Source organism: Gobio gobio, assembly GCF_949357685.1.
Source record: "Gobio gobio genome assembly, chromosome: 13".
Taxonomy (NCBI): Eukaryota; Metazoa; Chordata; class Actinopteri; order Cypriniformes; family Gobionidae; genus Gobio; species Gobio gobio.
The window spans coordinates 54,275,475-54,290,008 of record NC_137106.1 but is presented as its reverse complement, the minus strand read 5'-3'; the positions used below and the strand labels follow the sequence as shown (position 1 = coordinate 54,290,008).

At 41.0% G+C, this 14,534-nt stretch overlaps 1 protein-coding gene across 4 annotated transcripts in view; it reads left to right on the top strand.

The window, feature by feature from the left end:
* The window catches only part of LOC307136633 (NACHT, LRR and PYD domains-containing protein 3-like), a 72,280-nt gene that overhangs the window by 11,095 nt on the left and 46,651 nt on the right, over positions 1-14,534 (top strand). For all 4 annotated transcript variants that reach the window (XM_079833830.1, XM_079833827.1, XM_079833829.1 and 1 more), the window contains exons 4-8: positions 4,468-4,566; positions 5,272-5,370; positions 5,631-7,445; positions 7,885-8,058; positions 10,706-10,879. In XM_079833830.1, the coding sequence (XP_079689956.1) occupies positions 4,468-4,566; positions 5,272-5,370; positions 5,631-7,445; positions 7,885-8,058; positions 10,706-10,879 (2,361 nt within the window). The remainder of the gene's footprint in view (positions 1-4,467; positions 4,567-5,271; positions 5,371-5,630; positions 7,446-7,884; positions 8,059-10,705; positions 10,880-14,534) is intronic.

Here is a 14,534-nt window from a genome sequence, read left to right as displayed (position 1 = left end):
CTGAAGGAGTGGTGGGAACCTTGGACACGTATCCAGGTCGGGGTCTCAAGGCCACATGAGAGTTAGCCGGCCCGAAATCCAGGCACGCTTCGTCAACCGAAAATGTCTGCAGATCCCCTACCCTCTTGATGGAAGCCAGGGCAATCAAGAGCGCCACTTTCATTGAAAGGAACTCTAACTCAATGGACTGCAAGGGCTCAAAGCAAGCTCTCTGCAGGGCGGATAGTACCACTGTGAGGTCCCAAGAGGGCATCTGTAGAGGGCGAGGTGGATTTAATCTCCTCGCTCCTCTAAGGAACCTGCTGACCAGGTCGTGCTGTCCTACCGTTTATGAGTCCACCAGGTCATGGTGAACAGATATTGCAGCAACGTAAACCTTCAGGGTGGAGGGAGACAGTCTCCGCTCCAACCCCTTTTTAGAGGTAGGAGAGCATGGACCCGATCAGGCATTTCCTGGGGTCTGCTCGCCGAGAAGAACACCAGGTGACAAAATGCACTTCAACGCATATTACGGTCTCGTGGACAAGGCCCTAGCTAAGTGATGTTAGCCACCACCTGTGGTGGTAGGGTAATCACACCTGCCACATCCTCTCCGTCCAGGGCCCACACGTGTAGGCTCCATAGATCGGGACTTGGGTGCCATAGGGTGCCCCGTCTCTGAGAAAGGAGGTCTTTCCTCAGAGGGTTTGACCAGGGAGGGGCTGTCGCATGGAGTATGAGTTCGGAGAACCAGGTCCGGCCGGGCCAATATGGGGCGACCAAAAGGACCTGCTCCCTGTGTTCCCTGATCTTGGACAGGACCTGTGCGAGAAGGCTCACTGGGGGAAACGCATACTTGCGTGGGCCCCACGGCCAGCTGTGCGCTAGTGCATCCGTGCCGAGGGTTCCCTCGGTCAGGAAGTAATACCAGCGGCAATGGGAAAAGTTGTGGGAGGCAAACAGATCTCTCTGTGCATCGCTGAACTGTTCCCAATTCAGCTGAACCATCTGGAGATGGAGTGTCCATTCCCCCGGAAGTGGCTGAAACCATGAGAGCTCGTGGGCTGCACGATTCAGGTCTCCTGGGATGTGAACGGCACAAAGCAACCTCAGATGCTTTTGACTCCATAGGAGGAGATGGCAGGCGAGTTGCGACATCTGGCGGGAGCGTAGACCACCTTGTCAGTTGATGTATGCTACTGTCATTGTGTTGTCTGAACAAACCAGTACATGCTTGTCCTTGAGCAGGGCTCAAAAGCAGTGCAGGGCAAGACATTCGGCCAGCAACTCAATAATAATAATAATAATAATTAATTACATTTATATAGCGCTTTTCTAGGCACTCACTCAAAGCGCTTTTACATAGAAGGGGGGAATCTCCTCAACCACCACCAATGTGCAGCATCCACCTGGATGATGCGACGGCAGCCATATTGCGCCAGTACGCCCACCACACACCAGCTGATTGTTGGAGAGGAGACTGAGGGATGATACCAATCGTATATATATATGGGGATGATTAGGAGGCCATGATGGACAGTGGCCAATGGGCACATTTTTTTGGCCAGGATGCCGGGGTTACACCCCTACTCTTTATCGAAGGACATCCTGGGATTTTTAATGACCACAGAGAGTCAGGACCTCGGTTTAACGTCTCATCCGAAGGACGGTGCTTGTTACAGTATAGTGTCCCCATCACTATACTGGGGCGTTAGGACCCACACAGACCACAGGGTGAGCACCCCCTGTTGGCCTCACTAACACCTCTACCAGCAGCTACCTAGTTTTCCCAATTTGGTCTCCCATCCAGGTACTAACCAGGCTCAGCCCTGCTTAGCTTCAGTGGGAAACCAGTCTCTGGCTACAGGGTGATATGGCTGCTGGCTCAAGGCAATTGACATGCCATAGGCACTGGGGTCCTTTCCAGGAGCCCGTGGCAGCATGTCCATTGCACATGGCACATAACGTCTGTGCTGGCGGTTGGGTGGAGGCAGCAGCGGGCCGCCGGGGCAGAATATGTTTTATAGCCTCAGTCTGCTTCTGTGCGGCCAAGAACTGTTGGGCAAAGTCCTCGACTGCCTCGCCGAATAGCCCAGTCTAGGAGATAGGAGAGTTGAGGAAACGTACCTGCTCAGACTCCCGCATGTCAGCCAGAACGAACCTGCAGTGAACTTCGTCGCCCGTAGGGCGAGGTCAATAGCCGTACCAGCTCTTGCATTAAAGCAGGGTCAGCACTGATGGACTGCTGACAGAATTTTTTTATTTGAGTCTTGCCTACATCCCACCACTGTTTCAAGTTTTCAAAGTAACTTTTCCTTTTTCCAATTTTCCCAAAAGAAAACAAAATTATCACAAAAAACAGTATCCTGCACCAATTTAACATTTATAATGCCAGTAAACCGATTTTCCAGGTACATTTGACATGATCATTGACATAATAATTAAATGATCAGAAAAACCTACAGGACAAATGCAACATTCAATTACTCTGCTATTAAAATCTTTTGACACATAAAATCTGTCTAGTTGGGCAGCACTAACTTTATTATTAAAAGCCTTAATCCATGTATATTGTCTATCATTCGGGTGTTTAATTCTCCTCATATCCAAGAGCTGGAATTCTTTTATGAGTTTTGACAATGCACTTGAAGACTGTATATGAGGCTCTGCAGTAATACGGTCTATAGTAAAATGTATAGTGCAGTTCCAGTCTCCACCAATGACAATACCTCCTTAACTAGAACATTTTTTAAGACTCTCCTTAAGTATATTTAAAAAATTTAGGCGTTCCTGTCCTACTGTTGGTGCATAAATATTTATTAAAAAAAACAAGCATTCCTTGAATATTAGCTTTAACTATCAACAAACGACCCTTCACTGGTTCCTCTGTACTCATAATATCTACCCTTATGGTTGAAGAGAGAAAGATACCCACCCCTCCACTTAATTTGTACCATGACTGAGTATTTTTTCTCCCTTCCACCACAAATTCCACTCAGTTTCATTCATTAGATCACTATGAGTTTCTTGAAGAAACACAATATCGAGCTGTTTCTGTTCAATTGTTTCATAGACTATAGTACGCTTTACACTATCCCTCCCACCATTAATATTTAAAGAGCCTATCCTCAAAACCTCCATACACAAAATTAAGATGGGAAATACAGAACAAAGCATTATAGAAAAGCAAAGGAAGAACCCTATGTGATACTGACACATGGTTATTTGCGATTTGATTTATTCTTTTTTTATTCGTTGCTTTACCCTTTCTTATAGTAGTAAGAAGCTTTTTCAGCCAGAACGCTTCTTCTCAATATGTTCCTCAACTCCAACAATCCTATGATAAAAAATGACAGATTGAACAAATTTGTCTACATCATTGAAGAAGTTGTGTGTGTTATTGTTTCCCATACGTTTCATCCAAAAAACTATTGATTCGCTCCAAACTATACAAATAATCTTTATTGAAACCTCCTGAAAAAACTGCCTGAGATGCGTTAAACACAAACCCCTGTGAATTACCATCATTTTCACACATAGAAACTTGTGATTCAGTATCATCAGACTGCTCCTCCTAATTTTTGGGGTCACATTAGCTACAACATCATCATTTTCAGTGCCAACAGCCGGTAACACAGCCTCACTCACCTCAACAAGTGGAACAACTTTGTCTTGGGCCGCATCAACGCTATTATTTCCGACCTCATCTTCTGATCCTACCGCATTTTCTGCGGTTGTTTTCTTATGTGGACACATAAGGCATTTATGTCCGATGTCTCCACACTCGAAACATCTTATGCTGCCCGTAGTTGCATACACCATATATAATCTCCCCTCGTGTTTCATCCGAAAATTAATATCCAGTGTATTCTCAGGTGATTCTAGCGCCATATAAACATACCGTCTAAAAGACACAACATGCTTCAAAGCCGGATGTTTACATCCAAGCGCAACAGTCTTAAACTTCCTTACCAGCTGCCCAAACTAGCAAATCAGAAAACACATTTTATCCAAAATTCAAAATACTTTGCTCTGACTTCATAAAATTAAACAATAACACACAACTTCAACATTTATTAGGTGAAAAAAAGAGATTGTAACCCACTAGCAGCAAGATACATTAATGCCTGTCACAAAAAGAGGGAGGAGTCGACCAATCACTGATGCGCTTACACACACACACACACACACACACACACACACACACACACACACACACACACACACACACACACACACACACACACACACACACACACACAATGAATTCTAAATTGTTCATAGAATTCTAAATGTTTATTTATTGTTCAACTTATTACTATTATTATTATTATTATTCTTTCTTTTTAAAATTATTTTATTTAATGTATTTATATGTACATGTATGTTGCTTCTCTGTAAAATTAGAAATGCTTTGGCAATACATTGCAACAATTGTCATAACAATAAAGCACCATTGAATTGAATTTAATTGAATTTAATTGACAGATCAATCTTACCAGAGCCCAGCTGTGTGTCCATGAAGAGTGATGGGTCTATTGTGCAGCCATTAAACTTTAAGGGAAAACACACATCAACTGATCTAAGGTACAACATTTCATAGATAGACAGACAAATCTTATTTGTTTTTCAGATATTCCTCTTAAAATACAAGTATTAGGTCTATGCAAAGTGACCCACATTTGGTTTTTGACCAATGAAAATGGGTCAAATTCAACAAAGCTGTACATGGTACATTGAGGCCCTGTTTACACCTGGTGTTAAGATGCGTTTTGGTCCATTTTGATTTTATTTTACTTCTTTAATTTATGTTGTAATCTAATAATTTATTATTTCAGTTAAACACTTTTGGATAAAATTAAACACATTTTATCCAAAATTCAAAATACTTTGCTCTGACTTCATAAAATTAAACAATAACACACAACTTCAACATTTATTAGGTGAAAAAAAGAGATTGTATCCCACTAGCAGCAAGATACACTAATGCCTGTCACAAAAAGAGGGAGGAGTCGACCAATCACTGATGCGCTAACACACACATACACACACACACTCACACTCACACAATGAATTCTAAATTGTTCATAGAATTCTAAATGTTTATTTATTGTTCAACTTATTACTATTATTATTCTTATTCTTTCTTTTTAAAATTATTTTATTTAATGTAATTATATGTACATGTATGTTGCTTCTCTGTAAAATTAGAAATGCTTTGGCAATACATTGCAACAATTGTCATAACAATAAAGCACCATTGAATTGAATTTAATTGAATTTAATTGACAGATCAATCTTACCAGAGCCCAGCTGTGTGTCCATGAAGAGTGATGGGTCTATTATGCAGCCATTAAACTTTAAGGGAAAACACAAATCAACTGATCTAAGGTACAACATTTCATAGATAGACAGACAAATCTTATTTGTTTTTCAGATATTCCTCTTAAAATACAAGTATTAGGTCTATGCAAAGTGACCCACATTTGGTTTTTGACCAATGAAAATGGGTCAAATTCAACAAAGCTGTACATGGAGCCGCATTGAGGCCCTGTTTACACCTGGTGTTAAGATGCGTTTTGGTCCATTTTCATTTTATTTTACTTTTACTTCTTTAATTTATGTTGTAATCTAATAATTTATTATTTCAGTCATGACTCTCAACTGGTCCAAATCAGATTCAAATCAAATCTGCTGGAGAAGTTTCAGTCTCTGTATGAAGGAATAGCAAAGCAGGGAAACCCAACACTCCTGAATGAGATCTACACAGAGCTCTACATCACAGAGAGTGAAAGTGGAGAGATCAATAATGAGCATGAGGTGAGACAGATTGAGATACAATCCAGGATAGCGGCAACAGAGGACACACCAATCAAATGCAATGACATCTTTAGACCTTTACCTGGACAAGACAAACCCATCAGAACTGTGCTGACAAAGGGAGTCGCTGGCATTGGAAAAACAGTCTCTGTGCAGAAGTTCATTGTGGACTGGGCTGAAGGGAAAGAGAATCAGGACATACAGCTCTTATTTCCACTTCCTTTCAGAGAGCTCAACTTGATGAAGGACAAAAAACTTAGTCTTTCAGATCTTCTTCATGTCTTTTTCCCTGAAACCAAAGCAATGGAAATATCCAGTAGTGAAGATAAAGTGTTGTTCATCTTTGATGGTCTGGATGAGTGTCGTCTGTCTCTGAACTTTAAGAGCAAAGTGAAACTGTGTAATATATCTGAATCAGCCTCAGTGGACGAGCTGCTGACAAACCTCATTGAGGGGAATCTGCTTCCCTCTGCTCTCATCTGGATCACCTCCAGACCAGCAGCAGCCGATCTCGTCCCCTCTGAGTGTGTCCATCGAGTGACAGAGGTACGAGGCTTCAATGAGCCACAGAAGGAGGAATACTTCAGGAAGAGAATCAGTGATCAGAGTCTGGCCAATACAATCATCTCACACCTGAAGTCATCAAGGAGCCTCCACATCATGTGCCACATCCCAGTTTTCTGCTGGATCTCAGCCACTGTTCTAGAGAAGATGTTGAGTGAAGCAGAGAGAGGAGAGATTCCCAAGACTCTCACTAAAATGTACACACACTTCCTGATCATTCAGACCAACATCACACAAGAGAAGGACTATGCAAAGAAATTGAAAGATGAAGACATGATTCTCAAACTGGGGAAACTGGCTTTCCAGCAGCTTGTGAAAGGCAATCTGATCTTCTATGAGGAAGACCTGAGAGAGTGTGGCATTGATGTGACAGAAGCATCAGTGTACTCAGGATTGTGCACTCAGATCTTCAGAGTGGAGTTGGGCTTGTATCAGGGGAAAGTCTTCTGCTTTGTTCATCTGAGCATTCAAGAACATCTAGCAGCTCTATATAAACACATTTACTTTATTAACCACAACAGAAATGTGTTTGAGCAAACCAAACACAGTTTGTTGTGTTTTAAACCTTTGCCTGTGGTTTTAAACTGGAATAACTATCATTCATTATCTAAGCTGCATCAGAGAGCTGTGAATGAGGCTTTACAGAGTAAGAATGGGCATCTGGACCTTTTCCTGCGTTTTCTTCTGGGTCTCTCATTGGAATCCAATCAGACTCTCTTACAAGAACTACTTACACACACAGGAAGCTGCTCCTACAACAAAGAGAAAACAGTTCGGTACATCAAACAGAAGATCAAGAAGAATCGCTCTCCAGAACAATCCATCAATCTGTTCCACTGTCTGAATGAACTGGGTGATGATTCACTGATGCAGGAGATCCAAGATTATCTGAGATCTAGAAAAAGAGAAGAAACCAAATTCTCCTCTTCACATTGGTCAGCTATGGTTTATGTGTTACTGACATCAGAACAGAAGATGGATGTTTTTGATCTAAGAAGGATGACTAATTTTGCTGCTCAAAATACAGCAGATGAAGCTCTTCACAAGCTGCTGCCTGTGGTTAAAGAATCCAGATCAGTTCGGTAAGTCACACTGACAACAATCACTACACTGATAAAACATGATCACTTTTATGAATTTAGCATGTGCTTTTGTACCGAAGCAACAAAAGGGGAAAGTTTTATCATAATCCTATCACTGGCAGTGAGCAGGAGAATGTGTGAGACACACTTACTAAAGCAGCTGAGGAGGTTTTTTTGTTTGTGTGAGAAATGGATGATTGTAGAGGTCAGTGTGTGAGATGTGATAAAGGATTGAATGTGGCAGTGATCAAAACTACAGCAAACAGTGTCTTTAACAGTGTATTTTTCTATATATTGATACTGCATGATTAGGACTGTTTGTCCTCTAATGATTTTTATGCGAATGTATTATGCCTCCAGAAATCACATTTGTAGTTTACACATTTTATTCTATAATTGCTGCTGGTATCAGTTCACCATGCCCCTTTAATCTCTACAGGTTGAGTGATTGTGATGTTACAGATGAAGGTTGTGCTGCTCTGGCGTCAGCACTGAGATCAAACCCCTCACACATGAGAGAACTGAATCTAGCATTAAATAAACTAGGAGACTCAGGAGTGAATCTGCTCTCTGATGGATTGAAGGATCTTCACTGTAAACTGGAGATACTGTGGTAAGATTGTTTAAATGTGTCAACATTTTCTTCATAAGTATAACAAATTAGCTCAAAGGGGAAATATTAATAATTAATCATAACTCGTTACAATTAATTATGAATATTTGGATCAGTTAACCAAATTAACTTAATGTAACTGAATTAATATTACAATCAAATAATCTGTTCGTCCAGTGAACATTCAGTAATGATCGTCCATCAACTCTTCAGAAAGGATATTTTCTGTGGCCACAGAAAACAAACTCTTAGCTCATAGCTATGATCGATTAGTTAAAGTGACAATTTATTATAGAATCAACTCGTACGAATGTGCAGAAGAGTTTATTTAACCAAAACACGAACACATAACTAAAAAACGCTCAACACAAAATCATATAAACTTGGGGATAGAATGGAAAGTGGAAGTGACAGAAAACTGGATCAGAACAGAGGTATGAAGCAATGAAAAGAGTCTAAAACCTGAGAGAACCATCAGTTAAGACGACAAGCACCTTTGTTTGAACAAAGGGGTTTACAGCGTTAAAGTTAAAGTTCCGGAAACCACGCCTTTGAGTTTTTGGCTTGACCAATGACAATGGTACGTTCTCAGGCTGGAGAGTTCCTTTGTTTGAACAAAGGGCTGACTCATTCGCATGATTGGAGTGAGCTGGAAATGTGTGTTCATTTGTATTCTGATAAATATAATGAACACACTGCATTCTATAAGAAAGTGATATTCACCAAAGTGTTTGTCATCAAAGGATGAATATTTTGATAGGAGACACCAGCTAGATGGGCTAATATCAACTAGTAATTATATAATCTAACATGCATAACATTATACAATATAAAAAAAGACAATATACAAACAGAAATTATACACAAAATGTACTGGGGAGAATGCATGTTCCTTCCTTAAACATATTGTCATTGAATTAGTGAATAATTCAATTTCTATATGGGATCGAGTGTCTGTTAGTTGTACTTTTCCCTTATTTGAGAACACAGCCCAAGTGTCTTTGAAATGTGTGAATTTGCATCAGGGTGCGAATTCACAGTGGGGCAACTAGCCATCACAGAGTCTGTCTGGGCCTTTAAAGAGATTAAATTGTAATGATTGTGTGTGTGATCAGTCCAGTTGTTACATAAGCTCAATAAAGCACAAAATAAACAACAACTAAACAAAAGTAAAAAAAAATTGTCCTGATAGATAATTTAATTGTTTAATCTTCATTAGATTTTTTTCAAAATTTTTTACTGTTTCCTGCCGGCGTCCTGATCACCCTGTCAGGTTTATTTTGTAATGAGAACAGTTTGAATGTTTATTATCCTGCTTATTATACACCTACTTGCCACATAAGGAAATATTTTATTATCACAAAACTCAATGCTTCTGCAAAGTAAATATGTTCCTAGCAAGCAGATTTGAACCAATATGAAAAAACAAGCTCAAACCAGACAACCATTTAAGGGATAATATTACAGTCATAACTCTTATTATGTGGTTGTTAACTAAATGAATAATTTAGATTTTAAATGAATAAGACACGGACATCACTGCAAGGTGTGCCAGCCCTTTGCGGGAAAAGCTGCACTGCAACTGCACGCTCCACCTGTGGAATCTTCACGTACCCTTTGGCTGCTCCACCGTCGATGGTAGTGAGTGTGGAGGAGGCTCCGGAGTGGCTTTGGACACAAAAAGGTGCCTTCCACAAATTAGTTACCTCCTTGTGCACTTCCAGGAAGAAGGAGAAAAGTCCTGCGGGGAGAAAAGCCCCCACTGTAATCCTCAGATCAGCCTGTGTATCAACCAAAGTAGTCTTCTGCTGGGCAGAAGAACTAGTTCAGGGGGGCAGTGGAGGGGACCCTACCCCTTCACATGAGAGGCAGTTATCTTGACTGTCAACCGGTGCCAGGAAAGGACAGCATCCATGGGTGGAATGACATCTTGAAAAAGACGCAAACACATCCGCTCTTTGTGCTGAAGTGCCCAGGGGAAGATCTCTTTCTGAAGCAGAGGTTCTTTATGAAGGCAATTACCTCCGACGCACTGTCTAACCAACACATGAACTTTTCCGTGTTCTGAAGACCACACATGCTCGATGAAAGCCGAGCTGAATCAATGTTGACATCTCTGCGCACTTCCTATATACCCACAGCATGGGTATCACCAATGGGTATACCCATCACCTATGTCCATTGGCTGGCTCTGTTAATGCGCAAAGATGATAGTGCTCTCAGACGCGATCCCAATTCGTCAGTCACTGACCTAACTCATAATGACTGACTGAATGGGAACAATAAATTCTAAATTACCATACATCATCATACTACATACTACATCATCATGAAAACTGTATAATTCTTACAAACTTCTGTCTCACTGCTACATTCTGTTGGGTTATAGGATTTTTTTTCTTTAAACTGCCCCATTTAAAAAAATACTACAGTGGCGAGTGGGTCTACTATAAAGGCCTTGAGGTTTCGCACACAGTCAGAGGATGGTCATGCTGCGGTGAAAATAATAAAAAAGACCATGCATAATTTAGACTGGACCTGTTATTTGTGCCATGGATTAAGTCTCTATTTATGATTGTGAAGTTCCTGCTTATCTGAGCTGTAGATCCTGAACTAAGAGACTGAAGAGTGTCATTGTTCTCTACAGGTTGACTGATTGTGGTGTTACAGATAAAGGTTGTGCTGCTCTGGCTTCAGCTCTGAGATCAAACCCCTCACACCTGAGAGAACTGAATCTGTCTAAAAATAAACTAGGAGACGCTGGAGTGAATCTGCTCTCTGATGTACTGAAGGATCTTCACTGTAATCTGGAGCAACTGCGGTAAGTGTTTAATTTTGTCAACATACTTTATTTTCTCGATATGGCCAATAATAATCAAAATAAACAAATTAAATAAGATTAAAATGGTCCTGATAGTTAATTTTGTTGTTTAATCTTAATCTGATTTTTTCCAAAGTTTTTCACAGCTTTTACTTACTAATACTTATATGTAATGAATAAATCACGGCTACCTGTGTCAGTGTGGTAAAAGAGGAGGAATCTGTTGTAGGAATAACAGTGTTTTATTGAATAACAAGGGCACCCAAAATCAGGAACACGGGGAGAAATAGTCAGGCCACAGTCAGAAAGGGGATCAGGGATGATTCCAGCCAAGTCAGAGAAAGTGCTACATCAGCCCAACAGGAGGTGTTGGTGAAGAGAAATCCAGAGTGATCGGCAGAGCAGATCCAAACAGCGACACTGGGGGAGAATTGAGTACAGTCCAATGACAACGAGATAGATGTAGAGTTGCGATATGGCAGGGGAGGGAGAGAGAGTGAACCTGGTTAGTAGAGGAAGGCACCTGGCACTGATAGCTGGAATCCTTTTTTTTGGGGGGGGGTATAGAGTACAGTCCACGGACAATGAGACAATTGAGCTCAAAGATGAACACCTGGTGACATAACGCTGCGATGGCAGGGGAGCAACAGGAATGACAGGATCTGGGAGCCAAAGCAGACAGGGGAGCAAAAAGAAAGGGGGGGGGCTAAAACTAAACTAACCAGATGGGAGCTCAAAAAGAAAGCTGGAAGAACCCAAAAAATATAATGTATATAAATATATATAGTATCTAAACAAAATAAAGAATTAACCAATTTTAAAAACGTCAGAAAAAGTAGCAGGAAAACAAAACAAGACTAAGATTAAAACTACAAGATTATTCTGTTTCGAGCCAGGGTCCTGATCAACCTGTCAGGTTTATTTTGTGTAACCTTTTCAATGTATGTTATCCCTATTTATTATCACGAAACTCAATGTTTCCGCAGAGTAAACATGTTCCTAGCAAGTCAATTTGAACCAAGATGAACAGACAAACTCAAACAAGACGACCATTTAAGGGATAATATACTGTATATTATACCTTAAATGGTCGTCTTGTTTGAGTTTGTCTGTAACACTTATTACACGGCTTTTCACTAAATTAATCATTTTGTGGATATTAAAACTTTGAGTTTAATTCTCTGAAGTCGGCAGAGACAACAGACGCCGGCGATTCCACCTCATTTTTTTCTTATAAGTGCAAAAGAGACTCAAAATACTTGATTTTGGTCATTCAGGCAAGTGTTATACATCATTTTAATCTGTTATGTTTCTACTTTTATTTGTGTAAACTTTGCTTTTTGCAAAATAAAGAAAATAAACATGATGTGCGATCTGCAGCCTCTATTTTAATTAAGTGTATTCTGATATTCTTCAGAAAATTAACTGTAACTTAGTGAAGTTAATTTGTCACAAAACATGAGACATATGTCTAAAGAAACGTTGAAATGTCAGGTTTTAAATAGTGTAAATCAAATTGCAAACAAATATTCTCTGTTTTTGTAATATGTTTGAAAAGAGAGAGATGTCAGTCGTTCGTGTTCGTCTCATTAGCCACTTTTGCGGCCACGCCCATGGAGCTTGCATCCTTTTGAAAGTCAAATACTGACACGGTCCATGAGAGTATCCCCGCCCACATCAACTCGAATAAACACATCAAGTTTAGTGAGATTCATGTAGGCAAGTCTACATTGTTTTGAGACGCAGTGATGAATAATCCTGGAATAATTTACCTCAGAAGAAAAGCTGTTTATTTGAGGATTGTAAGGTAAGTTTATTCTGTTAGTGTCTGTGAATATTAAACAGCAGAAGACTGTTTAAAAATATATCCTGCATGTGTCTAAGTGATGTATTAAACTGCAGATTAACATTTATAGGCTCTCTAATATAACAAATACGCTACATAAAATGTCATAGACGTTTATACAAGATTTCTTTGGCCTGTTTTGGACAGATTATGAAGTATTTACTGTAAAATAGCCTAGTGTCACATCAATAAAGCTTTTGTTCACAAATTTCTGTTCAGACGCTATAAATACAGTAGCCTACCAGTTAAACGTTTTGTGTACAATACTTCTTGTAGCCATTAAAAATGTATTTTGTTTCATATTTGTTTAAATATTATAGCCTAATGTTATTTTTTTTATATCATCTGTTATTAAATTTTGATTATGAAAAGTGAACAGCATAAGTAAGATAGGACACATCATAAAATGTGCAATATGTCAGAAGACATGGAGTGGGTCAAACATGATTTTGACCACTTCATTAAGTTTTGTTTTGTAGAAAGCCTTTTTAATTTTTATAAATTGTATCTTAATTTGAATCAACGTTAATTCAACCAATTGCCTGGATTTAATAAATAAGAAAAAATATATAGCAGACAATAGCTTATAATAGGCACCAGCTGTGTAGACAGGAAGGTAAAGACAGATAAATACAATTCTCAAATGAAGTTTAATGAAAAGGGACACTTGGGTGAGTCATACAGGTCGGTAGCAACATACTCTAAACATTGACAAGACCAGACACAGACTGAAGAAAACAGGAGAACTAAATAGCAAACAGAAATGTGTTAATTGACAAGACACAGCTGAACAGAACTAAACTAACAAGGGTAGCCATGGAGACAGTTGAGTGGTGGGAAACTGAACAAAGAAACATATGACAAATGACAACACACTGAAACCGGATGTGACAATACGCCCCTCCCCAGAAGGCACGGGCTTGCGCCATACAATGACCAACAGCGGAGGGAGGGGGCTCAGGTGGAGGATGAGTAGGAGAAGGGACGACAGTAGATATAGAAGGACCCAGGGCTGACGGAGGGAGGAACCATGGAGGAGACGGGACCGATGACTGGTGTCAGTGGAGGCCAGGGTGTAGCCGCAGATTCACGGTGACACCGAAGATCTGACGGGGCCTGGCGATGACCTTGGCTCAGACGACTGATGCGACAGCAGGGATAGCGCAGGCCACTGTGGAGCTGGAGAGACCGAGACCCAAGATGGAGCTGGAGGGAGTGAGGAGCCCAACAGAACCTGTGGGACAGAGGGACAAGGCGAAGCCAGAGGAGTGTAGTCCGTGGCGAGGGCGGGTCGACGAGCGACCCAGGCAACATCGGAGGGGCGAGGGAGACCGGCGGGGTAGATGATGGGAGGAGGTGGGAGAGGGAGGCTGCATGGAAGTACAGGAAGTCCTTGTGGTGCTGGAGTCTTCCCTTGACTCTGGACGGGAGGCAGAGTCCACTCTGGACTGGAGACAGGAGGCGGAGTCCACTCTGGACTGGAGACAGGAGGCGGAGTCCACTCTGGACTGGACACAGTAGGCGGAATCCTCACTGGACTGGGGACAGGAGACGTTGTATTACACTCGACGGGGAAGGGAGACGGTTCTGTCTCTGTGTAAAAATCAATGAGCCAGTGGTCCTTCAACGGGCTCTGGAATTGAGTCATGAGTGAGGGGTCGAGGATGTTGTGACGGTTTACCCAGGAACGTTCTTCTGGGCCATAGTCCTACCAGACGACGAGGTATTCAATCTGGGGACCCTGTCGTCGGGAATCGAGAATCACCCGTACCTGGTAGATGGCTTCCTCCTCAGCAATGTTGGGAGAAG